General features: G+C 46.0%; 1 protein-coding gene across 1 annotated transcript in view; it reads right to left on the reverse strand.

Annotated features, from left to right (window-relative positions):
• rarga (retinoic acid receptor gamma a) overlaps nucleotides 1-27,738 on the reverse strand; it is a 40,364-nt gene that overhangs the window by 2,363 nt on the left and 10,263 nt on the right. Inside the window, 8 exon segments of the mRNA XM_035905676.2 lie at nucleotides 1-315; nucleotides 497-655; nucleotides 814-1,018; nucleotides 1,303-1,479; nucleotides 1,810-1,973; nucleotides 2,824-2,965; nucleotides 3,172-3,320; nucleotides 25,095-25,447. Coding sequence (XP_035761569.2) covers nucleotides 1-315; nucleotides 497-655; nucleotides 814-1,018; nucleotides 1,303-1,479; nucleotides 1,810-1,973; nucleotides 2,824-2,965; nucleotides 3,172-3,320; nucleotides 25,095-25,263 — 1,480 coding nt within the window. The 5' untranslated portion in view covers nucleotides 25,264-25,447.

The following is a 27,738-nucleotide window of genomic DNA, read 5'->3' on the forward strand; positions in this document are numbered from 1 at the left end:
AGGGCTCCCCGTCACTGTCCGAGCCCCTGTCTCGATCTTCATCTCCCACGTCGTCGTCGTCGTCTTCGTCCTCCTCTTCCGGTGATGGCTCGCTGCCGTTTTCGGTGGCCCAGCTGTCGTCCTCATCCTCAGCCTCCTGCTTCAGAACCAGGGCTGGAGGCGCGGGTGGTGGTGGTGGGGGCGGTGGCGGAGGCGGCGGGCTCTCGTTGCTCTCCGTTTGGTCGTCGAAGGCCTCCGGATTCTCGAGCATTTCCCTGATCAAAGGAGGCATCGGCCCTGGGATCTCCATCTTCAGAGTGATAGCTCTCTCTGCACCTGAAAGTAGAAAGCAAGGCGTTTGTGGATAATTTATATAATTACCTCTCAAAATACATGGACACATCATAAAGAATAAAACTGAACTAGCAGAGCGTCCTGTAAAAGATGTATTCTTCTGGCAAGGACCTGAGGAAAGTGTACAGAGTTCAATCTTAGAAAGCGCTCTCTCCATTCTTACCCTTCGTACTGATGCCCCTGAGGTCAGTGATCTTCATCAGCATGCGTGGGAACATGTGGGGTTTGTTGGGGCGGCGACGACGGGCATAGATCTTCAAAGCCTCAAGCAGAGGCTCCTGTAGCTTATCCACTTTCTGGGGCTCTTCTAAATCCATGCGGTCTAGTGAGAAAAGCAGCAAACATATGTTCTCATTCTCTCTTTTTTTAAGTTTTAAATAATCTCTTACATACAAAAATCAATTATGTTTAACTTTTATTTTGTTAAAGTCCTTTCCTCTTTGTAACAGACCAATCAAGAGTAGGTGCATGCTGCAGTACCTCCACAGATGAGGCAGATGGCGCTGAGGAGACCGGTTTCTGTATCATCCATCTCCAGGGGTAGAAGTTGGCCTGCAAAGGCAAAAACCAGGTCTGTAAGCGGTCCAAAGCCCGCATTGTGCATCTGAGTCCGGTTCAGAGTCAGGCCATCTGAGAACGTCATAGTGTCCTGTTCTGGAGTGTAGCGTGTGCAGATTCTCAGCATCTGAAAAGCAAAACAGGGTGTGAAACTTTTTGAACATTAAAAAATGTAAATAAAATGTAAAGTAGTGTAATATGACTTCTTACAACACTAAAAATATCTGCAGTAGCTAAAAATGGTAGCCAACTACTATTTATATGATAGATTTTGCATTATCTGGGCAAACTTGGATGCACTGCCACTTCTCACCACCGGGTGGAGGCATACCCATATTTCAGCATAAGCTTTGACAGAATCATTTATTTACTAAAAGTGAGTGAAGAGGGCAGAAAACAAAAGCTCCTCACCAGTATGTCCAGGCAGGCGGACTTAAGCAGAGTGATTTGGTCAGCGATGGTGAGGCTGGTGAAACCTGGCAGCCGCTTGGCAAATTCTACTATCTTGATGATGCATTTGGTGGAAAGCTCACTAAACTTGTCCCATAGCCCTAGATCGAGCTGGACTCGATGGTCCGAGCTGGAGTTCTGAACAAACAAAAACACCCACAGTTCAGCACGTCACACGAGAGGAGGTGTGCAACCACGTTTGTATCAAAGGCAAGATTCGCCGAGCCTCACATTTACATTTTACATCAGTCAAGTGTGGGGAAAGAATTCCATTTACATGTTGCATCAATCATTCCGAGGCCACACAGATGGCTTAATGGGGAACTGCATTAGTTAAGCCACCACTATGTTGGGAAAGTTACTGCGAATTTTCATAAGCATGCAATCTGGGAGCATTCGCTGCTGACGTAACTGACAGAAAGTTTCCAAATGCAGCAGTGAAAGACGGCGTTTATGTGCACGACTTACGGTGGTGTATTTGCCCAGTTGGCAAAGTGATGGGAAAGTTTCTTGGTGAGCTTTGCTGACTTTATTGACTAGTTCCTCTAGCTCTCCACTTAGCTCATAGCTCTCCGGAAGAACAACCTCCTCCTTCACATCTTTCTTCTTCTTGTTTCTGTCATTGCGCACCGCTGCGTAAAGGGGAGAAAACAAAATTAGTTCCACATACAATGTTAAAGCTCATACAGAAAGTTAATTGAATCTTTCTGTAATGACATTTGAAAACAAACTCAGCATTCATGTTCAGTGTCTTTCACTGCTGCCAAGGAGATGTTACACGCCAGTGGAAACCAGAACCTTTCTGCTCTTAACAGCATTAACATATTTCCTTGAGGCCCGGCACGGACGCTGGCTATCTCCTTCTTATCACCCGCTGGCTTCCTTGTCCATCTCTCTATCCACTTGACCGGTGCACATAAGCCAGCACGCTCTCTCTGCCTCTTCTCCCACCACCTCCTCCTCCTCCCATACTTTCCTTCCTCTCAGGATATCCAGTAATAGCAGAGGCACAATGTGATCCCGGTCTTAACACACATCCCACACAAACATTACACCCACATACATGTCCCCCGGGCTTCGTGAAGGGCAAGAAACTGCCACTTACACGCAGCTGGCTACACAAAAGGTTGAAATAATAACCTCCCCCCAACAGGCTGGTGTTTCTGATTGCGCAAATGGCGTGAATCCTGTTCTCAATCCGTTGGTCAAAACTCCCAAATCTTGTTTTCTCCCGTGTTGTCTTTATGAATGAAAGCAGTGTCTGTGTGCTGGCCAGAGGGGCGAGGTTTTGTGGTGAAACAGGAAGTCAGATTCATTTTGTAAAGGGATTAGTCATATGATTGGTACAGTGCCCAGCCTCACCCTGATCACCACCCCTGGTGGGCTCATCATCTGCTTCTGTCTTTGCTGCCTAGTTTCTCATGTGCGAGTGAGAGAGTGACCCTGTTTTCCAAACTATATCTTCAACGCTGGGGGACTCACCTTCCTTGGACATGCCGACCTCGAAGCACTTCTGCAGCCTGCAGTACTGACAACGGTTGCGTGTGACCTTGTTGATCTGACAGTTTTTGTCTCGGTGGCAAGTGTACACCATGTTCTTCTGGATACTGCGACGGAAGAAACCCTGGAACACCAGGAAGCAGGACACAAAAGGGAAGAGGGCAAGGGAGAAAGTGCAGTACAGTTATCATTATAAGGCTGTGACATGTCGCTGTATCTCCTCCAGCCTGCCCTTTGTCCATCCCTCTTTTATCATGTGAATGCAAAATAGAGAATCAAAAATTGTTTTATTTCAGAAAACCCAGTGTTCAAAAGATTGGTTCTTCTCACCTTGCAGCCTTCACATGAGCTGACCCCGTAGTGGTACCCGGAGGACTTGTCCTGGCACACAAAGCAGGGCTTGTAGACTCGAGGTGGGGGAGGTGGAGACGGAGAACTGGGTACCATCTCCTCTGAGCTGTTGCTCTGGGTCTCCACCGCTGTGAACATGGAAAGAAAAGACAGTGGAGCACATGATCAGTTACTAGTCATTATCGCACAGCTATTAGTAACTCTGCAAATGCCACATGTGGAGCTGTGAATACATGCAGCAGATGTGGATAGATAACCACACTAAGATGACAAACATTTTGTCTGGACGTGGAGTGAGATGCATTTAAGTCTCAAAAGATAAATAAGATATGAACTATCAAGGAAGTGTTCCTATTTCCTGGTACCAATTATCACTAAGGAGCCAAACTCAGGGGCCCTTTGGGGATATCGCATAGAACATATTGTCATATTGTCTTCGCGTATAACTCTTGTCTATGTAAAGACAATAAATAAGAGAAGAAGGGCTGTTTGACAGCTGTGAGAAAACAGCTTTTTACATCACTAAGATGTAACTGACAGCGTCTGACAGCTTCTTTGATAAGGACAGGTAACAGAGCGAGCTAATGAGTTGAGAAAAGTCAAAAGTCAAAGCTGGCTTTTCCTCATTCCACACATCGACAACATCTCATGTGAACATCTTGCACGCACAGCACAGGCACATGACAAATGCACGCACACGCAAAGCCGGTGCAGAGCCCTGATTCTGCGTCTCAAAAACTGGTGCACAGCTGTGACATCAGCGCTTACTCGAGTCACATACTCGATATGGTGCATTACACTTCATTATATTCCAAAGTGGACCCCATATAGGCTCTTTTGGAAGGTTCAAGTGTGCAGGGTATGGATTCCATACTCCCCCTGAGAAATATAAGATGCTAACCACACATGCCACAAAACACACACTTGCACACACACAGTTTCACCCTTGGTCACCCTCTAACTTCAACCCCCTACTCTGCATCCCCTGACACACAAACCCTATTTTTCTCTTGTTTCCTGGCCCTAAATTCCTCAGTGCAGCCCTGCCAGGTTTTAACAGAGGACTAGGCTCGTAAGTTGGCTTATAAAGGCAGTCCCATGGCTGGACTGGAGGCCCCAGCCCGGCTGGCCTGCACTTTATTGGGACTCGGTCACCTTGGGCAGCTATTCACACCACCAGCTGTAGCTCACAGCCCGTAAAAAGAGAGCGAGAGAGAAAAAAAGCCAATCATAAAATAAAAAACAGGCAGGCTCTAAAATTCTAACTTTTACTGCCCCCACCTCTCCCCAGCACCTTCAATGGAAAGCACAGAGGACTTGCCTAAACTTAACCTACAACCCCCCCACCCGACTTACTCCCCCCTCTCACACCCGAAGCAGAATCAAAAACCACCAGCATGGCTTTTTTTACTAGAGAGAGGAGACTTCAAAAAGGAGAGAAAAAAAGAGGGCGTAAAAAGAGGAATTTGATATAAAACAGAGAAAGGGGAAGAGGAGGGGGGGGGGGAGAGAGGGGGAGGACAAAGTTGCTGAGGGCAAGTCTTGTTCAAGACCAAGTTGACGATTACTACGACTTCTGCTGTAGCTGCTCTGACCGGCCTGCAACTACCTCATTAATGATAGTAACAGAAATACATCAGACATTTTTTATTTGTTGCCTGCTGCCTAAACATCTGTTTTTCATCTGCGTTTTTATATGCGACTCTTCAGAAATCCACAGTCCTCCTTTGAAAACCTCATTTTGCTGAAGTCAAAGATGTTTTCCATTAGTTTTTAGACCAATCCCAAAGCCAAACGCACAAATCAATCTAAAATCCGAAGTTTACACCCCCTGAATGTTTCTGCAGCGAGTCTCATATCTCCTCGGCCAGAATGTAACAAAACGGCAGGGTCAGTGGGAGAACAGAAACCCTCTGAACGCGCCATGAACCACTGTTTATGCAATAATAACAGCAGCAAATGAGGCTCCAGACCGAGCGCTGACAACCCCTCAGAAAAGGACAAACCATATGTGGCGTCAAGTAACGAACACTGACTGACACCGTCGAAACGGATAAAGAAAGCGGGCCAAACACAGAAAGTCCATCTTGGAGAAAAACCTAGGCAGCGGTGACAGACAAAATACATCAGGCTCTGTCAACACGTCGAACCTGGTTCCTGCCAGAGAACATGACTCCTGAATCCACCTCCAAGACTTCGCCCCATTCAGCCTACTCCATTCAAATCCCCTGTACCACTTACCCCAGGGCGCCACAGTCAGAGGGCCCATTCAGACAGCTACCCCGAGCCCCTTTTCTCAGTCTCTTCAACTCAGCTCATCACTGTTTAGAAAACAAAGCCCAGTGAAATGAGAGGCCCTCCTTATCAGCGCTTTGAGGCTTGGGGCACCATTTGCATGACAATCCGCTGTCTAAGGCCTGTGAGCTGATGACAGACAGATGAGAAGAGGAGTGGGGTAGGTGGTATGGGTGCTGCTGTTGGGGGAGGAGAAGAAGAAAAAGAAAGGCAAGAAGAAGAGTTAAGTTATCAACAGTCACTGTTAGCTTCCTGCTAAGTATCAGTTTATTCCCTGATCCCGTGTTGCATTGCTGTGCACGAGTGGTGCCGAGTTGGTCCCATATACACACTCAGTGGCTACAAACTACAAACACACAGCAACGTTACACTAAAATACTGTGCAGCATTCAGCACAGCCTCGTTAGATGTGAAATATAACTGCACGCGACAGAAATAGCTGTGTAGCTGAAGGTGAATTCAACTAGGTCAATTACAGTGAATTCTAGGTCAAGTTAACCGAGCCAATCAAACTCCCTTTAGCATCAAGAGATCCAACAGAAGAGGAAAGAAAGCCAAAAATCTGAAGACTTCCTGGCAACGCCGAGGCTGCCTGCTGTTCACTCAGCTGGAAAAAGGAGTGTTTCTAATGTATGTGAGCAAACGCATGACTACACAGCTCCTGTTTTGTGTTGCAACACACTCCTCTTAACTGAGCAGCATATGACAATCTGGCACTGTAACAAGTGTTCTTTCACAATAAGCGTGCAGATTTTGTGTACGTGACCTGTTGGAGCGATTGAATCTTCAGTGCAACACTGCTCCAACAGTTCCAGCCTTGGCATGTGAGAGCAAACGCTCAGACGTATTCTTTCTGCGCTCACGGTGCATCTGTAGGATATGTGTAGCCGTTTATTTCTGTGCTTGTCCAGCATTCACGTGCAACTCCAGCCAGCGGCTCTGCTCTGTCTCTGTAGTGTATATTTCACTTGCAAATGCCCGGACGGTTTGTAACAGTGCACCACTGAATTCCAGTGTTCCCCATTAAAAACACCCCCTCCTCTATGTGTGCGACTCACTCTGTTGATGTTTTCCCTGTTAGTGCTAAACTGCAAGCACGGGCATGCGTGGCCTTTGTCTCCGCCTCTATTTTCACTAAAGATCCTGTAAAGTTGCGCCTCTTGTCGAGACTTTGAGGCAGAGGGGGAGAGAGGGGCACGCAGTAGGGGACTGGGCAGAGAGGAGTGGCAGAAGGACGGCAGATTGGGAGAGGATGGTGAACAGTGGGCTGGGAGAATTGCTGGCACACTAGGTGGGGCTTTCAAGGGTGCCTTTGGCCCTCTACACCACGGCAGAGGCTACAGCGCCATAGGGTACGACTGACTGACCATCAGCACACGAATGAATCTGTAAAGAAAGAGGAAAAGAAAGTAGTACCACACCCTTGTCAGCGGTGCCAGCACATAATACTCTCCTTCTCTGTTTTGTTTTGCCCACGTCTTCCTGCTATCACTCTTGAGGCTTCTGCTACAAGGTCCCACACAACAGACCTGCTTCCTTCCTCTTTTCAGTACCAGCGTTTCCGGAGGATCTTCGTCACCGGCTTTTGTAGCCACTTCTCAGTATCCCTCACTGCTACACCTCCATACATGCGCTCTCATTTCCCATTGCTATTCTGTTTCACCTATATATAACCCATATATATATATACACAAGCACTCAAAATGGCACCGGGCCATAACCAAGAGAAAGAAAGAAGGAAGTGGAGGAAAAAAACGCTGAGAAAAATGGGAGGAATTCCTGACTGTGTTGACAGGGGAGGGGGGCACTTTCATTAAAGGTGATGAGCAGTAGCAACGCCTTTCAACAGCTGTCAGAAAGCTCATCACCTGGTCTCCCACAGACTGACACACTAACACGCCTGTAACGAGGCATCGCTATATAGGAAGAGAAGACGGCCAATCAGGAGACGGCGAGATTTGAAAATAGATATTAAGAAACGCATTCCTGAAGGGAATTAAACCCATTCTCTGGGAACCAGAAGAAAGCAATGAGACAAACGTCGATGAACATTTGTGACGCATGCATGCAATCTGACGCCAGACCAGTATGTTGAGTAAAAGCATTTTCCCGTTTCCTCATGGCTTCTGTCAGTGCTAATGACAAAACTGTGGACTTTTGAAGAATGACACAATGTGACATGGCACACAAGCTGCTGCCAAGGCACATTTTAATCTTTTTTTTACCCCTTTTTCCTTTAAAAATGAAAAAAGGCAGCAGGTGGGACAAGAATGTATCCTCGGGGCATGTTTTAAAAAGTGGAATTACCCTTGGAGTCTGGTGGTGTTCTCAAAACACCTGGTCTTCTTTACAGCACCTCATAAAGGGCCTTTTGATATTTTCTTGATGGAGTCAGCAAGCAAACATTTGGCAGCGTGCACCCCCCCTTTTCCTGCACCACACAGCCCCGTCAACAAACACACAAGCTGCTTTCAAACAGTCTGCTGAGCCGCCTGTCCCCAATGAACCCAGCAAATAAAGTTCCCTTCAAACGTCCCAAACCAGTGCAAGAAGGTGTTAAGGAAAGGAAAAAATGAAGAAAATATAACGTCAATAAAAATATTTCAGTGGCCTTTTATGACCAGCGCTGGAAAAACCAGACAGTCAAGTGCAGATCTGTGGAAAAAATGCACCTCCTCATCCCTGCTGTGAGCTCCAGCTGACTCTTCATCTGCCCACCACAGAGGAGCACAGCTCACCTCCAGTGACTGAGGAGTGAACCCAAACCTGGCAACCCGGCACAGTGCTGGGCCATTGATCATGTCAAGAAGACGGGACAGTTCACAGGCAGGCGAGGGAGCAGAAACAGGCGCGCGGGCGAGGTGAAGAGAGAGGAGAGGAGAAAACAGTCATCGAGGGAAACCCTGAGTCTTTGATCCTCGGGTTGTTTCTCGTCCTCCCAGACTTCCTCTCACCATCTGTAGCCCTGGCTCTCACCTGCCTGTCTTTGGCAAGGCCACTAGCGCTCGTTCAATTGCTATTGCTTCCTCCCCACAACAATAGAAACCTACAAAAGTAGAAGTAGCCCGGCCGTGGCTGCAGCCTCGCTCTGTCAGAGGAAGTGAGTGGAAAGGCGGATAATGTAAACAACAACAGTAGTATTCACTCCGGCACATTGGGGAAGCACCACACACCAAAGCATGCAAACGCAAACCTCCTATTGGAAGGAACAACACGCCCACGACTAGCAGCACACAGTTCATTTCCACTCAACATGTAAATGTCCACGCCACACTACACAAAGCGGTTTCTCTCCCTTTTTACTTGGCGTTACATAGGATGCAGATCACTGTTAAGAAAAAAATTAAATCATGCACCCAGCTTTTTAACTGATTTCTGATCTCTGCCAAATATCTTTATTTCTACATCAGTTCTTTATCTGTTTTTAAGTCACTCTTGAAAACCCACCTCTTTACCCTGGCCTTGGACACCATGTGAGATGTTGGTTTTTATTTTTATTTTTATTTCTTATTTTAGTTGTTTTTAGGTGATTCGACGCTGTTTCATCTTGTTTTTGTTTTAATATAGGGCTGTTTTAATTTTATGTTTTATGTGTTTTATTTATTTATTTTGCTGTTTTCTGTTATTCTATTGTTTAACTTATTTTCTGTACAGCACTTTGTTCCTGTGCTGGGTATTTTAAAGTGCTTTATAAATAAAATTGGATTGGATTGGAAATACGCATTTATCGCAGCATTTTCCTCCATACAGTCACTTGGAAGAAGTTCAGAAGGAAGAACTCAGAGAGACTAAGATCAAAACTGGCAGAGCAGTGACACAATGACTGTGGCTTCCTGACTTCTGAGTGAACAATCCATGCATAAGTAGTAACTTTTGAAAAATGAGCAGTCCCCTTCAACTGGCATAAAACCACAGAGTCCTGTAAGCTATTAAAGCCACTCTGAGAAACTTCTGCTTTGAGTGTCTCAGTGAAGCAGTGATGCATATCAGAGTTTTTCACTTTTGCTTGGCAGCAAACCGCCAACAGGTTGCCCAACTCCGTTTGGGTGGAGGCGCTCAGATCACAGATGCGACAGCCAGATTTTGAGCCACACAGTGATTCATTTCCTTCCATTACGGTCTCTAGAGGTGTCACGAAACAAAGTTCCACATAAGACTAATACGTGAAGTATTAAAGGTACATTTTGACAATTACCACTGAACGAACACATCACTGGGAACGTAAGCAACACCCAGCCAGTCAGTTCCCTTAACAGCAGCTAACCTGAGTCGATCAGCATTCCTAAACCGGCGATAAATCATCCCAAACAGCCACTAATTCATTTGCTGGATTGTTTCCTGTCAAACTGGCTGTCCGTCTGTCTGTTTGGTTTTGTCTCTAGTGTTTTATGGCAAATGGGAGATGTTCTTACCGTGAGGCAGAAGTTTATAAATCCAGGCGTGATAACAGGCAACTGCAAGTACCCATTCACTCACAGGTCAAGCTACGGTGGAGACATGGACATATTATCTGCTCCTGTGTAGCCACTGAAGAGCATGCGCTGCTTTTTTTGTGCTTAAGAGTGTCTCTCACGTGTCTAGGTGAGAATGCACTTCTTGTGTCAGATTTAGAGCAAAACATTGACTCTAGGGGCCCCGAGAAACTGTAAGTGTTAGTAACCTGGTAGTAGGTCTTTTTCTGGAGTAACCTGATTTTGAATGAAACCTTATTTTGCAGACACTAGTTTACACTTAAATGGATTAACAGGATTAACAGGGATATTACAAGTGTGCGTGCCAAAGAGGGAACAGGGAAGCAGGAAACGCAGCACTGGAAAGGCAATACGGTGGGATGAAAGAAAAGAGGAATGCTGAAACTGTTCTTTTATCCAAAGTATAAATATCCTAAATCTGCCTAAAAACAAAGCTACAATGAATAAGTCAGAGCAGCTAACAGGCAGATTATTCCTAATACTGAGAGACAAGAGGAGGGACTGTACAGCGTGACGGTATTAGTTAAAAAACACAACAGAGCAGAGAAATCTGATTACTGACCAGCTGTATGTAAAGTTCTGATGATGTGAACACATTCTGCTGTTTCCTGGTTTAACCTGATTTCTTCCAGTAACCTGGTTTCACGTGCACTCGTAAACGCACACACACAGACATCTGTTAATTTCTCCACTGGCATTCATCTTCTTCTTTCTGTAAAAAGTCCCAAACTGTCAGCTAGGCTCACAATTGCAGGCATGCCAGCTTCCACGCACACACACCTGTTCCTCCTTAGAGCAAAACACACCCACAAGGAACACAAACAATACAAGCTAATGCAAGTGTACACAAACGAACTCGTGCATTTCCAGAAGGACGGTCATGTCAGTTGCACATATGCGCACTGGCAGAATTTGACTAATGTCAAAGGGAAAAACAACACCAATTTGCCTCCCTCCCCTCCCTCCCCTCCCTCCCCTCGGTCCTCCCCTCCTTCCACCCACTCCAGGCCAAGTCCTCATCCATCTCTCTCCACCCCTGAGCCCAGATAATAGCTGTACTACACCAGCCGCTCACCACTCCCTGCCAAACGCAGTCGGCTGCGTAAACACAACCCATTCACACATACACAGGAGGAGGACAGTTGGACTCGTCTGGGTTTCTAGACCCGACTTGGCTATACGAGGACTCCGCTTCTTCTAACGCCGAGCCCGCAGCAACGCTCGAGCCAAGCCGTCAGTCAATAACACGCTGGTAACAGAACTGCTCGTTCCACAGCCAGCTCACACACAGCTCTGAGCTTACATGCGCACTCTTCTATGCTATAAACAAACATGCTTGTGCAGTGGTACATCACATGCTCACCAGTGAAATAAACCCTTTCAGGTGCATGCATTAATACAGCGCACACACACGCACGTAAGCATGCATAGTTTGCCAAATGTCCACGCCTTTGTGCAACGGAAAATGTGCCTGGTAGGCGAAGAGCTGTTCTCAGTAAACAGCTACAATAGCAGCAGCCAGACACGGGTGTTAGGGTGGGCAGCCACAATGCCTCAGGGACCTGCAAACTATTGTGAAAGACTCACAAAAGTCCAGATTTTATACTGATCCGGAGCTCACGCAAACTGCTAGCCCAGTTGCCTCATAACAGTCACGTTTATCATGCTGCTCATCAGCTCATCACGAGTCCGCGTAACATTTCAGAGCACTCGCTCTTGTGAAATACTGTTTAAACACGACGGGCAGGAAAACAAAAACAGCCCTTTCAAGGACTCGCATTGGGTTGACGAGTTTTATTTACAGCGGTGCGACTGACGCTGCCGAGGGGCTATAAACTGCTGTTAGAGCGCCGCCAGATTCCAGCACAGGCCTGAGGAATCCAGCTTGGCACACTGTCCGTCTCTGCTTTTGACACAGCAGTCTGGGTGCCCAACAGCAGCCAAGTGGACGCGTAAACCTGAACTGTACATACATTGATGAGAGGAGTCGGCATACAGGCACCACACACACGCACAGGTCAACACTCTCTGATTTATGCATAAGTCAAACCACGCACAGGAGGGGCTCTGTGGAAAAAACTTGAAGCAACTGCTAGGATTGAATCTGTTTATTTATAGACAGCCTGCCTATTAATGGGCTCGGCTATTACTGCAGGGCTGACGGAGATCTGTGAACAAGGTGGTGCGATACTGCAGCACCAAAAATGGCTTCACCCGATTAAAATGATTTCCACAGCGTAACATAAACTATTGTAAGGTTCGAATGAACCAACAGGCCTGCGATTTTATTTAATAACTATCTCGGCTCTGATGCTATGCATTATTTATTACAAAACAAGGAATACTGCAGCTGCCTGAGCTACTGTATTATATCACGCAGCACACTGTATTCCTCAACACATTAATAAATAATTTAGAGCCTATTACACTGTAGTGCAGGCCTGGATATAATGACAGTTTAGAGTGCGCTTTAAATGAGGTACTTTTTATAATTAAAGCTTGCGATCAAAAACCAAAAACAGACTTTTCTTTGACGCCAGTTTTTTCACATTTCTAGCTTAATGTTTTTTTTGTTTAAAAATTAATTTCGTTGCAACCTGTTTAACGTTTTTTCCCTCCTTCATATCAATTACAACTCCTCGACCCTGGACTGGTTTATTCCTTTAAAGTTGAGCACATTGTTTTGACATCATCTTGAGAAAATCAGCGCTACAAACACATGACATTAGTAACAATGATTACAAGTGTAATTATGGGTTCTTTTTACTCTCCCTCTTTCTCTCCAACACACAAACACACACGTCACCCACTAACCAACATACCACCATCTATTTCCAGCCCTGCCCCCTCAGGCATTCTAATCTTTTAATTGAATCTTTTGTAATTATAATGAAATAACTGCAGACTTCTATCAGGGAGAAAATGATCGGGCCAGAATGTGCCAGCGGTCACAGGAAGCTCTTATTTCTCTACCGCCGCTGCCGAGATCTATACCCCCCATTTCAATTAGCCCCTCAATTCACATTTGAACAGCACATTAAGGGAAAACAAAGAGGCGTGTGTGCCCGTGTGTGTGTGTGAAGGCACACATAGTGACAAATTGCTCAAGCAATCTGTTACTGTCGTGTCCAGCTCTTATATATACCGTTTGTTAGCCTTACAATCCAAAGTGTGCTCAAAAACATCGAGCTAAGAGTGTACTTTGGTGAGAGAAAAACACTTTCCCTTCTTTTGACCCTGGAGAACTGCTAAACGTAATTGCCTCATTCTTCTAAGCAAATGAACATTGACAGAGAGGGGATTTGTCGGCGTAGGCTGTCTCAAATGGCTTCCCTGGCAGTTGACTAATTCAGTTCTCATTGACGTACGACTAAATCAGTGTCCATTATCCTTATGTGTAGGCCAGCTCAGATGTAGTACCAGCTCTGTGGCATAAGGCACTTAAGAGCATTACACAAGCCAAGCTGGTTGAAAGAGTCTCCTTTTCAGCAAGCTGACAAGCTTACCACACATGCAGTAGATGTGACATTGGCCAGGCTGTAGCCTCTGCCTAACCTCTGACATTAAGGTCTCCCACTCCTGAACAAAACAACAAGAAAACTGACCACACACTTTTAAGGCTAATGGCCAACAGCAGTGACACTTATCACCGCTGAAGATTTACTGCAAAGAGAGGAGGCTATGCTCATTTTGTGGAAGATTTAAGGCAGACAAACGTTTTCTCTTCACCTTCTCCACACAGAGAAAAACTGCTTTTGCATTTCTGGTAAACCTTGTTTGTTTTATCCTCACATTGTAGAGAGCATTGCTAAAGAGTTGAATTCTTTTTACAAATGGTGACAACAGTGTATTATTGTATTAATCCAGGGCCAGGTGACTTGCTTTACAAACACAGTGGCTATTTTGGTGTGCAGCGTGCGTGCTTGTGCGACTGTGGCATTAAGAGCCAGACAGGTCCCTCTGTTGTGCAGCTGGGCCGGCTTAATGAGATATCAGACTCAAACATCAATTCATCAGCTTCATTGATGAGGACAATGAGAGGCAACTGCTTCAGTAAAGAGGGGCATTATGGCTCCTTGTGCAGGGATAGGACAGCTTTGTTTACAAAGGTTATTGGGCACGCTGGGTTTGAAACAGTACACCACACCAGCCACTTTGCTCTGCTCTGCTAACTTAGATCTCTCACCCTCAGGGCAGCGTCCCTTTTTTCTCCCCTTTCCTTTTTTTAACTTTGATTGTGTGGAACAAAGACCTGAAAGAAAAATATACTTCTGGAATCTGAGGCCGAACTTTTAAATGCGTGCATGTGTGTGAATGGGTTAAAAGGAAAGGACCATAGAGGCCTGATTGATTAAATAAACAAATCTCATCTTGTTATCATCAGGGCTCCCCCAGCTAAGCAGAGCAGGCTGGCGTGGCTGGAGTCCCCTCTGGCCTCAGCCTGCACTGACAGGGCATCTGTCTTCATTAAAGCTCAGCCAGTGTGCATGACGGCCACTGAAATGCTGGTGTCTTCACGATTAATGAAGACAGATGACCCCCCCACCCACCCCCCCGAGGAAGTAAAAAGGCACAAAAAAGAAGGGAGGACGAACAAACGGAAAAGCATGACAAAAAAATCGAAAACACTTTCAAGCAGCTCTGAAAATCGAGAGCAAAGTTAAGCTGCTTATCTGATCGCTGCGGCTCCTCTTATATTCTTGATTGTTTTTCCACTGTCATATCTGGCTTGGCTCCCTCCACACTTCTCCCACCATACCATGCATGCACACCCCACACCCCCACTCCTTTCCACTCTCACACACTCTCTCACAGCAGTAGCAGCCCCCTGGAAGTAGATGAAAATGGACCCCAGTTGTTGTTAGAGTCGGAGCCTTTCTGAAGTCAATGGCAGAAGAAGGGAGGGGGGGGGGGGGGGGGGGGAATGAAGTGGATAGATGCAACGAGCAAAAGAGAGAAGAGAACGTTGGCCAGAATATATCTCTGCTTTCTTGAGATTTGTATGTATTATTATTTATTCATACATTTATCTGCTAAATAATTAATCCGCTTACTAATTCATGGCTGTTTGGCTCTGGAGGAATATCATAATCCATCTAGTATCCAGCAGCATAAACAAACCTCTGACCTATGAAGACAGCAGCAGGCCCAGCAAACTTATTATTAACTAACTGTATTATTAAAAACAGGCAACATTTGTCATTAACTTTTCATGTGAAATTCATCAGAGACCTCGCTTCTAGTGTTAAACTCACGCTGCGAATAGACAATAAAGCAGATCGAGTGCATCTGACACGTCACTGTCATCTCTTCCTGTCACTCACCAAAACCTTTTCCTTTTCTAGTATGCAGCACCTGGCAAGGTCAAACCCCAGGTGGCAAAGATTGTTGCTGAAACTTGACTCTGTGGGCTCAAACTCACAAACGTGACCACACAGACGAATACACACAAGCAGATCTTTTTAAAACCCAACACACAGTGCATATAATATCATAGCAGAGAATTTTTTTCAGATGGCTGAGCAGCTCAAACTGGCTGTGGGCTAGGAGAGGAGAGGAGAGGAGAGGAGAGGAGAGGAGAGGAGAGGAGAGGAGAGGAGAGGAGAGGAGAGGATTGTCTCTGCCTTTTCCTGTGTTGCTCTGTAGCCCCTGACAGCAGCCCCCTTGGCCGAGCCCTGAGGGGTAAACAAGCCAGCAATGAGAAAATGAAGGAAGGAGTGACCGAAAGAAAAGGAGAGGGAGAAGAGAGGGGGAAGCATGATTGTGTCATAGAAGAATCCAAACAGGATGCCACTTACATTGAACACTGGCAGTGCTCGTCCAAGCAAAGGGGTCCAACCCGGCAAAAAAGGGGTTCGCTTTCCGCAGCATGCATGCACCACGGCTGGTGACATCATAGAGCTGACGGGGGCCCATTCCCAGAGCCTCCATACAGTCGAACATGGTACCCCCCCACCCTCTGCAAAAATCAGTGAGAGCCCTGAGTCCTGCCTGTGTCCTACCACTGCTCACGTCACTCACTGAAGCAGTGACAAGAGCACACAGCAGCAACAGCTATCTCGATCCACTACCTTCCTTTCCCTCCCTTCACTTATCTCGCGCTGTCACTCTCTCTCTGCTGTCTTTTCCTTCCGATGCCGGACTTTTCCTTTTTCCCTCTCAGCTGGAATGCAGATATGGTTCCTGACTGGCTGAGCTGAGCGTGACTCTCTCCTCTCCCCCCTGCCCCTGGGTGAGCTGCTCCCAGTCTGCTGTAACAGACCTAAATAACAGCCTCTCACAGCTCTCGCTGAGCCCCAGACACGGCGGAGTGAACCAACTGCTTTGGCGTGACGCTGCAAGAGGGGGTGGAGAGAAAGACGGAGAATGCCAGAGAGGGAGGGACAGAGAGAGAGAGGAACCCGGGAGGAGGAGGGGAGGTGTAAGGGGCCGTCCAGCAGAGTCTGCACTGGAGTAAGAACTGATCTGGCTAGAGGACAAAACTTTATTCCTCATTCTTCTTGTGCTTTTTTTTGTTTGTTTGTTTTTTTGAACACACGATTTTTTGTTTTTCATATTTCAGCCCTAAATGCAAAGCGTGCCCCCACCTACCCCAACCCCACCGCCTTCCATTCAGATCTGGTCCCTGTCTCTGGCTTTCTTTACATTGCACCTCCCCCAGTTCCCTGCAGTAAATAAGACCCCCTTTCCCCCTCCCTCCCTTCACTGAGCCCCCGTCTCTAATCATAACCATATTAAAGTCCAGCCACTGGCCCGGGTGTGTATGTGTGTGTCAAAAAGAGAGAGAAAGAACATTGTGCTGTGGCTGAAGCCAGAAACCAGATGCCAGGGTAAATCCCTCCCTCTCCTCTGTCTGTTTGAGGGAACAGAGGATGGGCAGTTCCCTCTGGAAGTGCTTTAACAGTGATGAATGAGGGCTGCCTTGCTCAATCCCCGCAGTGCATTTACACAGACAAATATCTCCAATATACAAACACACCATGCGCTGGACACACTTCTCACAGGTTTACTTGACCTTGTTTGTGATTTATATCTCGACGCAGAAACAGCAAAAGACGTCCAAGGAAGCAGCGTCGATCAAGTTGTTCAAGCAATGATTTTAATGCGGTAAAAAAGCCTCATGGCAGCTGGATATTTTAGTGGTTTTAGTGTACCCTACACATTTAACCTTCATTATAACGATGGTTTTTCTGTGCACTGATTAAAAAAAACAATTCAGCTTAAAAAAAATCGCAGTGCCCTCAGAGTGGCAGTAAATCAAAGGAAATCAATGGGCAGCGTGAGGTCAATAAAAAAGCCTGACACTGGTCCTAACTGTTGCTCAGCAGAGGGATGGACTCTGGCTGGGCTAAAGCAAACAGCGTGATACAATGGGAGATATATGATAATAGAATAGCTTCAGTCTGTGAGCTCCTCACATTCATCTCCCCCTGTCAAAGCAGCACAAGTGGTACAGCCCAGCAGGCAAAAAAGACACCATTTCCTGTCAATCTGTGCTGCTGGCTACGCTCGCCATAAACACACAGCGTCCTCCCTCCCTCCTCTGTCTAACACTTCACTCTTTTTCCTGTCTCATGAAAGAAACCATGCTTTCACATTTCTGGCTATTTTGAATGATTTTCATTACTATGTTTATTGGTTTAAAAGCGGTTCCTCCGATGGAGACTTCAGGTTTATTTTCTTAAGCTGGCACACACACACACACACACACCTGTGAGTTGAGTTTCACGCACTCAATCTCGCAAACTGACGCACGTTTAATAATAATAATAATAATTTAATAATAAACAACATCAGTAGTTTTATTCATACAGCTGTTAGGTCATACAGTGAAAGCTTTATGATGCAAGAATACAACACGGGGATAACAAACTGGTATCTACAGAGATGCCAACGCTTAGCAGAAGTTTGTTGTTTAAAAAAGGAGGGGGCACTTTTCTTTTCTCTAGCTCTCCACCCATTTTCACAATAATTCAAAAAATGTCTTGGTCTGGATACATTTCAGATTAAATCATCACAGCCTAGAGTCACATTTTTATGATCCACAAGCATTCTTCTCACACTCGTCTTTCGTCTCCTTCCTGTTTTCTTTTCCTCGCTGCTAGTTTCATGCAGCATCCTGGAAACTAAGAACGGGCTAATCCCCCGGTGCTCAAATGTTCTATGTAACATCAGCGCGCTTTGCCAGGCCTGCTCTGTGCACTGACAAGCTGCAAAAAAAAATCTATTTCAAATATCATGTGTTCACACTCTTTTGTTTTTAGAGATTTACGAAGCCTATCGGGTTCCACTGGTTCTGACGTTTCTTTTCACTGTGTTTGAGGCTATAATTCAGACCACTAACTCCAGGTTCTCCACTTATTGGCAGACTACACTGTGAGCTGTGAGCCTTCCAGGGCTTCAGAGGGTTTGCTGAGTGAGTTTAGACATCTAATCTACACATACTCCATACTGCTGCTGACCCAGGCTGGTCCCTGCCTCCCCTTCTCTCCCCTCCCTCCTTCCCTTCCTTCCCCAGCCAGAGAGGCTGAACTCTGGAAGAAACCCCCACTGGGCCACTAACTTTCCCCCAAACTTATCCTGCCCTCCCTTCTTCTCTCCCTCACTCACTGGCTCACAAGTCTCTCCATCTCTCTCCATAATACTCCCCCCCCCCCCTTCTCCAAATACTCTCCCCATTTCATCAAGTTCCCTATGGCCACTTTTTCCTGACTGCGTGATTTGTTTTAGTTGACAAAGTTTCTGCTTTTGTTTCTGCTTTTGGAAATGGTTCATTTTCAGTGGCTGCCAACTCACTGGCCACTCCGTGTTGACGTCTGCTTTCAATCATGTTTCATTTGAGCGATTAGAACAAATCTGAGCACACGTTTAAAATGTTGAAATAGGTTTTGTTTTTTTAATTACGATTTTATGTGTGTCTCACGATTTTATCCAGTCAGCTGGATCTGGTCTGCTTGCTGCTCCACGTGTGCTGGAACCCAGTCAGGCTTTACTACTGTCTGACACTCTGATGCCAATTACAGATAAGATGTATACAACACATTGTTGCCACTTCCTCTGTATACAGTCATTCAGGTTCTAGCCAAGCAGTCAACAACGCAATTGTGTGTGAGGTAATAAAGACAGAGGCCTTTGCACTAAACGCAACAGAGTCATTTTGAAAGGAATTTCCATTTTCCATTTCCATTTCTGATGTGGGCATGTGTGCAGCGTGCGGACATGCTGAAACAGATTGCTGGTGATGATAGAGACACTGAACACCAGCCCAGGAAGCCGTCCCACCACAGCCAGATTCAGGTTACGCAGAACATGCACACTTAAAAGTGCACACATCCCATTAAGGCTTGTTCAGTAAGCAGAGCAGAGTTTCTTTTCTAAACTAAAAAAGTAACTTCTTATTTATGTGATACTGTGTTTTTGTTCAGTCAAAGATCTGACACATGCTAAGGTCTTACACTCTTGGCCATCTTTCTGCAAAGTCTTTGTCACATCTTCTCCCTCCTTCTTTCTCTCGCTCTCTCTGCACTGTCATGATGTTTTCTTGTGAGAAAAAGTGAGATTTGGCCAAAAATGCAAACCCCCGCCTTGTTTTCATGGGCACGTCCTGGACCTGTGTGCCCTCCCACGTCTTCAGAGAAGCCAGCCTTCCTCTCTCGCCATTGCGCAAATTTCATCCTGCACGTGCTCACAAAGACTGTCTGAAAACAGCACCCTCCCATTTTTGATAGTAGCATGTTTATCTTCATCTGTCATCATGTTAGAGCTGTAGTACTTTGTGGTCCCTCAGTTATTAGCAACCTTTGCTGACTTTTTAGATGCACACACACACACACACACATTTAAGTCATGCAAAGTTGCAGAAAGTTTCCAGCACTTAGGGCAATCTGGCTCCCACTTGCAGTGTGGGATAATGAGAGGAAATCCAAGGTAAAGGCAGAGGAGAATAGAGGGAACCGAGCGAGAGAACTCTGAAGTGCATAAGCCAGCGGGGTTTAGGTGGAGATCATCATGGAGCAGCAGATATTCTACTTACTATCATTTTCTACGGTGTTGTTGTGGACCTATGCTCCACCAGCGCTACAGAATCAGGGCTAGCGTTAGTGAAAAAATAATAAGTGCAACTGATTGCCAAAAAGGAGTGGAGCACCTTAGAGAGCTGTCATTTGAGGCCTGTGATCGCCTAGGGAGATAAAAGCAGGGATGTCAGACAATGCAGAGTTGTTTATTACAGCCAAGTAGACTCCAGTCTCACTGACAGATGAAGGACAAAGCCAAACAGCGCTGCACATGCCGTCATCGCACACAAGTATAGTCCAAAATGGTCCAGCGCTTGCATCGCTAATTTGCTATGAAGATCATGGTCACAGGAGCAGAGATGCCAGCGAGCAAACAGCTATATGAGAGCTTTGTTTGTTTAGGTGTTGACACTCATGGCATTGAGTAGCAGAGTCAGAAATAAGAAGAGCTAATAATGACTTAGTGTGATGATCAAGCACAAGAAAAATTATTTTTGTTATTATTAGTAGTAGTAGCAGAAATTTAGTATTATTAGTTTTTCCTTTCCAATGTTGCAAAGTACTTACTCGTCATCTGATTGTTCAGATTTTCGTTCTATTACTAACAATATAAAGTTCATCTTTCACAATTCAGAAGCTGCAGCCAAACTAAGATTATTGTCTTTGGCAAATGAGTGTCTACATCCATCCACCTGCTCTCTTTCAATGACCTAAATGATCTGGTATTTATTTCTTGCATGGTTTTCATTTGGTCTTTTTGAAGAAACACAATTTATGGGAATTTGTCTGGATCCACTCAAAGGAAAGATCACGGCAAATGAATACAAACTTGAGTTTTTCTCCTACGAAGAAACATTTCAGTGCCGATGAGAATGGATTCTTCCAGAGCGACAATGGTCAAGCACAGGGGGTGGGCGTGGGGAGCCGCAGAATGGTTTCATGTGGATGAAAATGATGTGAATCATATGCTGTAGTCTTCAACCCAATATAACATCTAACTTGTGACCAAGCTGATAAAACACCACGATCGAATCATGTGTGTATGTTTAAGAGAGAATATTTTTTTAGAAGAAAGGTTTGTCCTCCTTCCTGTAGAATACAAGCAAAATCAATGCAAAGGTGCACTGAAGCCGTTATGGTGATGTCGTGACCTAAGCTGTTGAGCCTTACTAATGAGGAGATTTTGTGTTGTGTTTTTCCCTTTAAACCGACACCCAACATAGCAAAAAATGTAATTTATTTATAGCTGTTCAAACAATGAGAAACACAGATGAGTGTTTGGTTTTCCTGTGTGTGTAGGGAAATATGTACCTACAAGGAAGTATTGGGTTGCAGGGCTGCAATCATCATTTTCATATCCATACATAGATCACTTCATCTTTTTTCTCTGCCCGTTGCTTTTATCAGATATGTAGCATGCCCACATTAGCATACGCATGTGCACAGAGGCAAATCCTACTAATCCTCCTCTACACCACCAAGGCTAGGCTTAAACCCAGCACTTCAACCTTGTGAAAATAAATAGAGATTCAATGTGCCGTTTGTGCTCTGCTTCACCTCCAGTGGAGAAAGCTTCCCTCCGCTAGCTGACATCGTTCCCTTGTCCCTCGCCTCCATTTAAAGCTTTGCTTTGACGTTCCCTGCCGCACCACATTTCCCACCAAAATGGCTCCTTTACGCAACTCCCTTAGCTCCCTAAGCCAACATGACCTCCTTATGTTGTTTCTGTGTGTGTGTGTGTTTAAGTATGCAAAGAGTGTTTTTAATTATGTCACTCTGCGTGTTTTTTTTTTTCTTTTTTGTTTTGCTGGAATATTTTGGCCTTTTTCACAATCTGCCTAACTAGATGTTTTGTGTTGAACTGCATATGTGTGCGTGTGTGCAACCACAGATCCATGCATATGTTCCACACTGCTTGTATGCTAATGCTGGTGCACGAGTCCATCATGTCTAACAGACACTTTAAACGAACTGCTATTGCCCTTCTCTCCACCAGAGGCACAAAAGAGCAAAGTGAGGCAGCTTTTACACAGGTTTCAACACGCTATTCATTCCATTCTATTATTACAGAGCTTTTGATTTCATCCCACTGTGATGCAGCTCACAGCTGGGCCTCTCGTGGGTTTTCTGTATTCATCACTCAGCATAACCCTACAAATTATGGTATGAATGGAAAGTTTGAGCCCAGCAAAGGACTTTAGATTTTTCGGCCAGGCCATGTGGGCTGAAGGAAATGACCTACTAGCTTTTCAAAACATCCCCACGGCTGAGTTTGAGGCCAGCGCTCTGGCCCTGATTGGAGAAAGCTTAGTGAGGTGTTTCAGGGCTCAGTGACGATGTTATCACATAATAAGTGGCCTTAATGGGCTTCCAACTGTTTGTTTGAAAGGCTCCCGTAATGACAGGGATCAACTGATAACAGCCTCAGCAACACGCCGCAGAGAGCCATCAGACCTTCTCACAGATGAACAAACGCCATCGCACGCTTATTCAGATATCAGCAGCTACAGTGGGAGTCTGCAGCACACCCAGGTTGAAGAGAGGCGCTGAGGTTTTCTGGATCTTCCATTTATGCATTAAGCAAAAAGAAAAGCTTACTATGCGGACATGTGCAAACACAGTCGGCCCACCCCTTCCCATCCCTCTTCTGTCTCTTCCCACCTCCTTGCAAAACAGGTATTTCCAAAGAACTCTGGTGCCAAGACAGAGCAGCGCCACGGGAGGTGCTCTGGCAGGTCAGCACAGTGTGCACATCGAAACAAAAGGTAGGTGTCACCCAGGGTACCTTTCTTACAACAATTACGCAAAAAAACTCTGAAGTTGTGCAAGCATGACACACACACACAAAGATACACGGTGAAATTTCCACAGTGCTACTCCCTTTATGTGAAAGGTATTTTCTCAGTCTGGCCTACAGACAAGCCTGACAACAATGAGCAGGACTGTTAAGTCAACTCCTGAAGAAGGAGAAGGAGAAGAAAAACAGGGCCTGGGGAATGTCCAAACCGAGGCCCTTTGTCTTCCCCACTAACATTTAAGAGAGCGGGGAATGAGACTGCTGTCAGCAAAATGACTTGTAACATTCCTTGTCAAGGGATACACCAATAGGATGTTTTAAAAGCAGATAAAAAAGAAACAACAGAGAGTTTTCCACTGAGCTGCCAGCATTTAAACTGAACTAAGATGTATTTTTGTACAGTGAGACGCAGAATTAGTCCAGCAGGCAATTATTTTATTATTCAACTGACAGGCATTTATTTGACATTCGAGCAAAAGCTGCAGCTCGTAATGTAAACACAATGAAATAGTCAATTGTGACAGTAAACACCATTCGACCAATATAGAGACACTTAAAAAAACACGTCAGTCTCGACAAATTGAAGCTAACTGTCGCTGTGATCCTGACTTGATCTTTGTCCCCAGCTTTTCTCGCACTCTGACCCGAAGCTTCAACCAAATAACTGCAGGCCTTAACCCCTGCGAACGATACTGCTGCCAGCGTGGATGTGTCAGCACAAGCAGTCGTGTATGAAGGCCCGGTGCATGTGGTTGCCTGCGTCTGTTTGTGCTTTGATACTTGTTTTTGTTTTAAGTCATGCCAGCATAAAAACCATAAAGAATCCATCTGTCAGCGTGGTGGGATTTCATTCTGCGTCAGGGGTATGTTTCTAGTTTTTAGATGAAAGAACTGCTGTGTGTGTGTGTGTTTTTGTATGTGTGTGTGGCTTCATGAGAGAGAACCAGACAGAGAGCAAGAGAAACTGAGAGGGAAGAGTGTTTGCCTGTGTGTATATATATGTGTGTGTTTTTTTGCTGGGTGTGTTCTTGGATTCCACCTCACCAGGACATTACCCCCAGGTGCTCTCTCTCTCTCTCTCTCTGGTTCAGTGAAAATACCTCGAGGATTAGGTGGGCAGCGGCAGCGAGAAGCAAGAGAGGGGGTGAGGTAGTGATTGACAGCTGAAAGGCTGGAGAGGTGCTCAGGCATGCTGCGGTGGTGCTGGGGGGAGTAGGGGGCTGCACACACAGGCAGGCTCCGCGCTCAGCTGTTGCCACCCACACCCATTATTACTCCTCTACTACCACACACCACCACCACCTGCCACCCCTTTAACACTGCACCCAGATCAGATTTCAAATAACTCCTGCTTACCTTTACCTCATGGCTTAACCTCAACAAAAGTGCTCATTCTTTTCTCTCTCGCTCTCCTCTGGCATCATTATCATCAGTGAATTACACCGCAGTGGTTCCACACAAGGATCCTCCCTGACCTAGAATCCTGTTGCTGATTAGTGGTTTTGAGACGAGCAGGTGTTTTGAACAACGAGAAATGTACGTCAGCGCCGCGCGTTTCATCTTGTTAGTTTTTGCACAACAGAAAAAGACTCTTGCCAACAATCTCCTCTTTGTGCTCTGTTCTCTACACATCATCCCCGTCTCAGCGCTTCAGAGTGTAACAGTGCCCCCTATGGTCAAGCAGAGAAGTGCACAGTTGACAGGGGAACGCTGCTGTGCATCAAGTCCAGTGTCTCGCTCACCTTTCATTTTAATTATACGATCAGTCACCCCTGTCCAAGTCAAATGTTTGAACTGCATTAGTACTCATTTTTAAAACATTTTGATGCTCAGCACTCATCACTTAATACATAATTCAATGTGTTTTGTCTATAATTACAGACTTGTGCATTATCTGCCTCACAAAAGCTCTGTGAGAGGTCCAGGCACGCGCACGGATACACGCACGCATCGTGAAGCCAGAGCCAGAGCTTGCGGTCATAACCACACCAGCTACAAGCATAAAGCATATAAGGAAACCACAGGAGCAGAGTAATCATTGTACTGATGAAAGTAGACTTTTTCCTCATGGTCTCTTTGGGGGATTTTTTTCGACCACTGCTCCTATATCGCAAACAGACGGTAAAGTTTTCCATTTCCACAAAATTACACATAATGTAGTGCAATTTAAATTAAGCCATATTTCCCCTTTTCCAGGAGATGGTGTTTAATGCGACCTGACTAAAACTAAAGCAATGGCCGTGTGCATACTTGGAACTGAGATGGAAAATGAGAGGAAAGGCAAGTCAAGCACAAACACACAGAGTAATGAAAATGACTTACAGAGAGCAGCCATCTCTTTGGGCAGGTCAGCCCCAAATCTCCCAAACAGGCTGCTGTTGGCCAGCAGGTCGAAGGGGGAGTGGCTTCTCATGGAGTTGAAGGGAAAGGGGTACACAGCAGGTGGGAAGCCGGTCATGTGACCCACCTGCTGTTCCCTGTTTGTAGCCATGGCGACGGATCACCCAGGGTCCACAGCAGGCGGCTGGCTGGAGGTAACGGCTCTTTCGACACCTGGCTGAGATGTGTGTCCGTCGAAGAGTCTTAAGACGTGGAGGACGTACGGGCGACAGGGGGCCTCGGAGGTACTGAAGGATAGGTGGACTCCACTTTAGAAGAATCCTGCTGTCTCTTTGCTGCAGATGAGAGGATAAGAGTGAATAATTTCCGATTAATTGAATCCCACATAAAATATAAGAATAAGTGCTTTTGATTGCCACGAACACGATGATACGATTAGTGTCATCTAGATCTGCTCTAGATTCAACAAACAGGATTCACCTCACATCAACTCTGATTCCATCTGGGTCGCATAACAGTTCATCCACAGTTTTAATGCGAGAAGGATGTGTAAACTTCATACCAACAGGTATGAGCGAATGGGAAGGAAAGAGGAAGTGAGGAAGGACGAGATGGCGAGAACCATAACAGATAGAGACGGGAGAGAAAAAGAACGAGCAGGCGCGGAGAGGGAAAAGCCAGAAAGAGAAGGAAAAACTGGGACTGGGTGAGGGGAAAAGAAAATAAGAAAGAAGTTTGGAAAAAGTTATAACAGTGAAGAGTGGGAAGGAAGGAGGGAGGAGGAAAGGAGAGGGGGAGAGAGAGAGGGAGCTCTTGTACAGTTTTGAAGAGCTTCCAGACTTCTGCAGTGATTCCAGGCTATACCATATGATTTAAATCACCAGAACTCTATTATAAAGAGCTCCTCTGTTCCTGCTGCCAGCCTAGCACAGCAGCCTGCCTCTTTGCCTCTTTCCCCCAGGACCAGGGGCCCAGACACGGGGTCCAGAGCATGAAGAAGGGAGGAAGGGGGGGGTCGATGAGTAGGGAAAATGAGATCCACTGATTGCTAACTGCTGCTGTCACTTCCAACTATCTTCTCTTGAGGTCAGGCTCCCATCCCACAGAGTCGTTTTGGCTGTAGCCTCCTGCAGCCTTCTCGTCACTTTGACACCCCACAGTGGGCATAGACAAGTCAGGCTCAAGTGCAGACAAGGCTGCAGTTATGCCCCTCTGTCGACTCTCAATACAAAAAAGGGGGGGGCGAAATATAAAAGAGGCCTCCCATTTTCTTTTTCATGTTTTCCTTTTGCTTGTGCTTCCTTAGTGTGATTTCATGAGTGGGTGGTGTGATCAGCTCGTTTTTTATATGTGGCTTTGAAAAAGAGCAGAGCCAAGGAATTTGGAACTGCTGTGGCTTGTGAATCTGGGAGAAAAGACAGGGAAAAAATCCTGGTAATGAATTCGGCATAAACAAAGAAATGGAGGGGTGGGGTGGTGGGGGGGTGGAAAGATCTAAGGCTAAACCAGTGAACTGCTGAACTGAGCGAAAAAGCTCAGTGGAACAGTGACAGGGTCTGGGCACACGGGGGCACTAAGAGGTGGCGCCATGCCCGGGAAAAAAGAAGGGAGAGCTTTCCAAGAAGCACACATATGCGCCGCACACGCAATCAAGCACTCGAAAACTCCACACATCACATGTGTGAGAGCATCCCCTAACGCACGCACACATATGAACGCGCACACACCTCTCACCCCGTGCCTTTTTCCAGCGCTCTGGCTCCCTCCCTGCCTCTCTTTCTGGCTCTTTCTCTTTCAACAGAGCCAGTTAATTACACCCTACTGCTGCAGGCAGCTTCAAACCACCACTAATTTAGAGTTCCATTACAGTAAACTGTTCCACATGTGCATCCAGGGCCCAGGCAGGCTCGGGTGGCCACGTTTCAGGAAGGAGCAGCCGCGGATAGGCACCCACCCCCATCCTGCCAACACAGCCATACTGCCATCTTTCTTCTTTCTCTCTGTTTTACGTCTTTACTTTTTCCAGTATATTTCTCCTCCAACCTACCTTGCACCCCACCCCTTCCACTTCTGACCCGCCCTACACCTCTTCTACATAATCATATCCTTATATCCAGTCTTATCCTCTGTGCCCCGTCCCTCCATCCTTCCACTGCTTATACAACTTGTACCATGACCCTGCGTAGCGATTCCACTGTGCAGCCAAGGCGCAAAAACATTACTGGAGACATCACACGATTTCACACTGGGCCTAATGAGAGAAGAGGTACAGACTGCAAAAACAAGACTGCCAGCAACGCGTAGCCTCATAATGTGCATGTGTGTGCGGGTTATGAGTATGTACTTGGCTAGCGTTCGGGCCATTTGGAGATCTGCTTCAAGAACTCAAACCAGACCAGGCCCCATGGAGGCAGCACAATGTGTCTGCAAGAGCTGGAAGAGAGAGGAGGATAAAAGAAAAGGGTGACTGTGTGAGAAAAAGAAGACTGACAGCGGAGTTTACAAATCAGTGCGTGTGAATTATGCATTCTGACAGGAGGAAACCGTGGCATATTAATTCAGAAATTAAGTAAAAATTGGTCTGAGAGACGGTCCAGAGGCTGAATCCTACCAGAATAAACCACAG

This window comes from Neolamprologus brichardi, chromosome 20 (genome assembly GCF_056152115.1).
Source record: "Neolamprologus brichardi isolate AB-2024 chromosome 20, ASM5615211v1, whole genome shotgun sequence".
Taxonomy (NCBI): Eukaryota; Metazoa; Chordata; class Actinopteri; order Cichliformes; family Cichlidae; genus Neolamprologus; species Neolamprologus brichardi.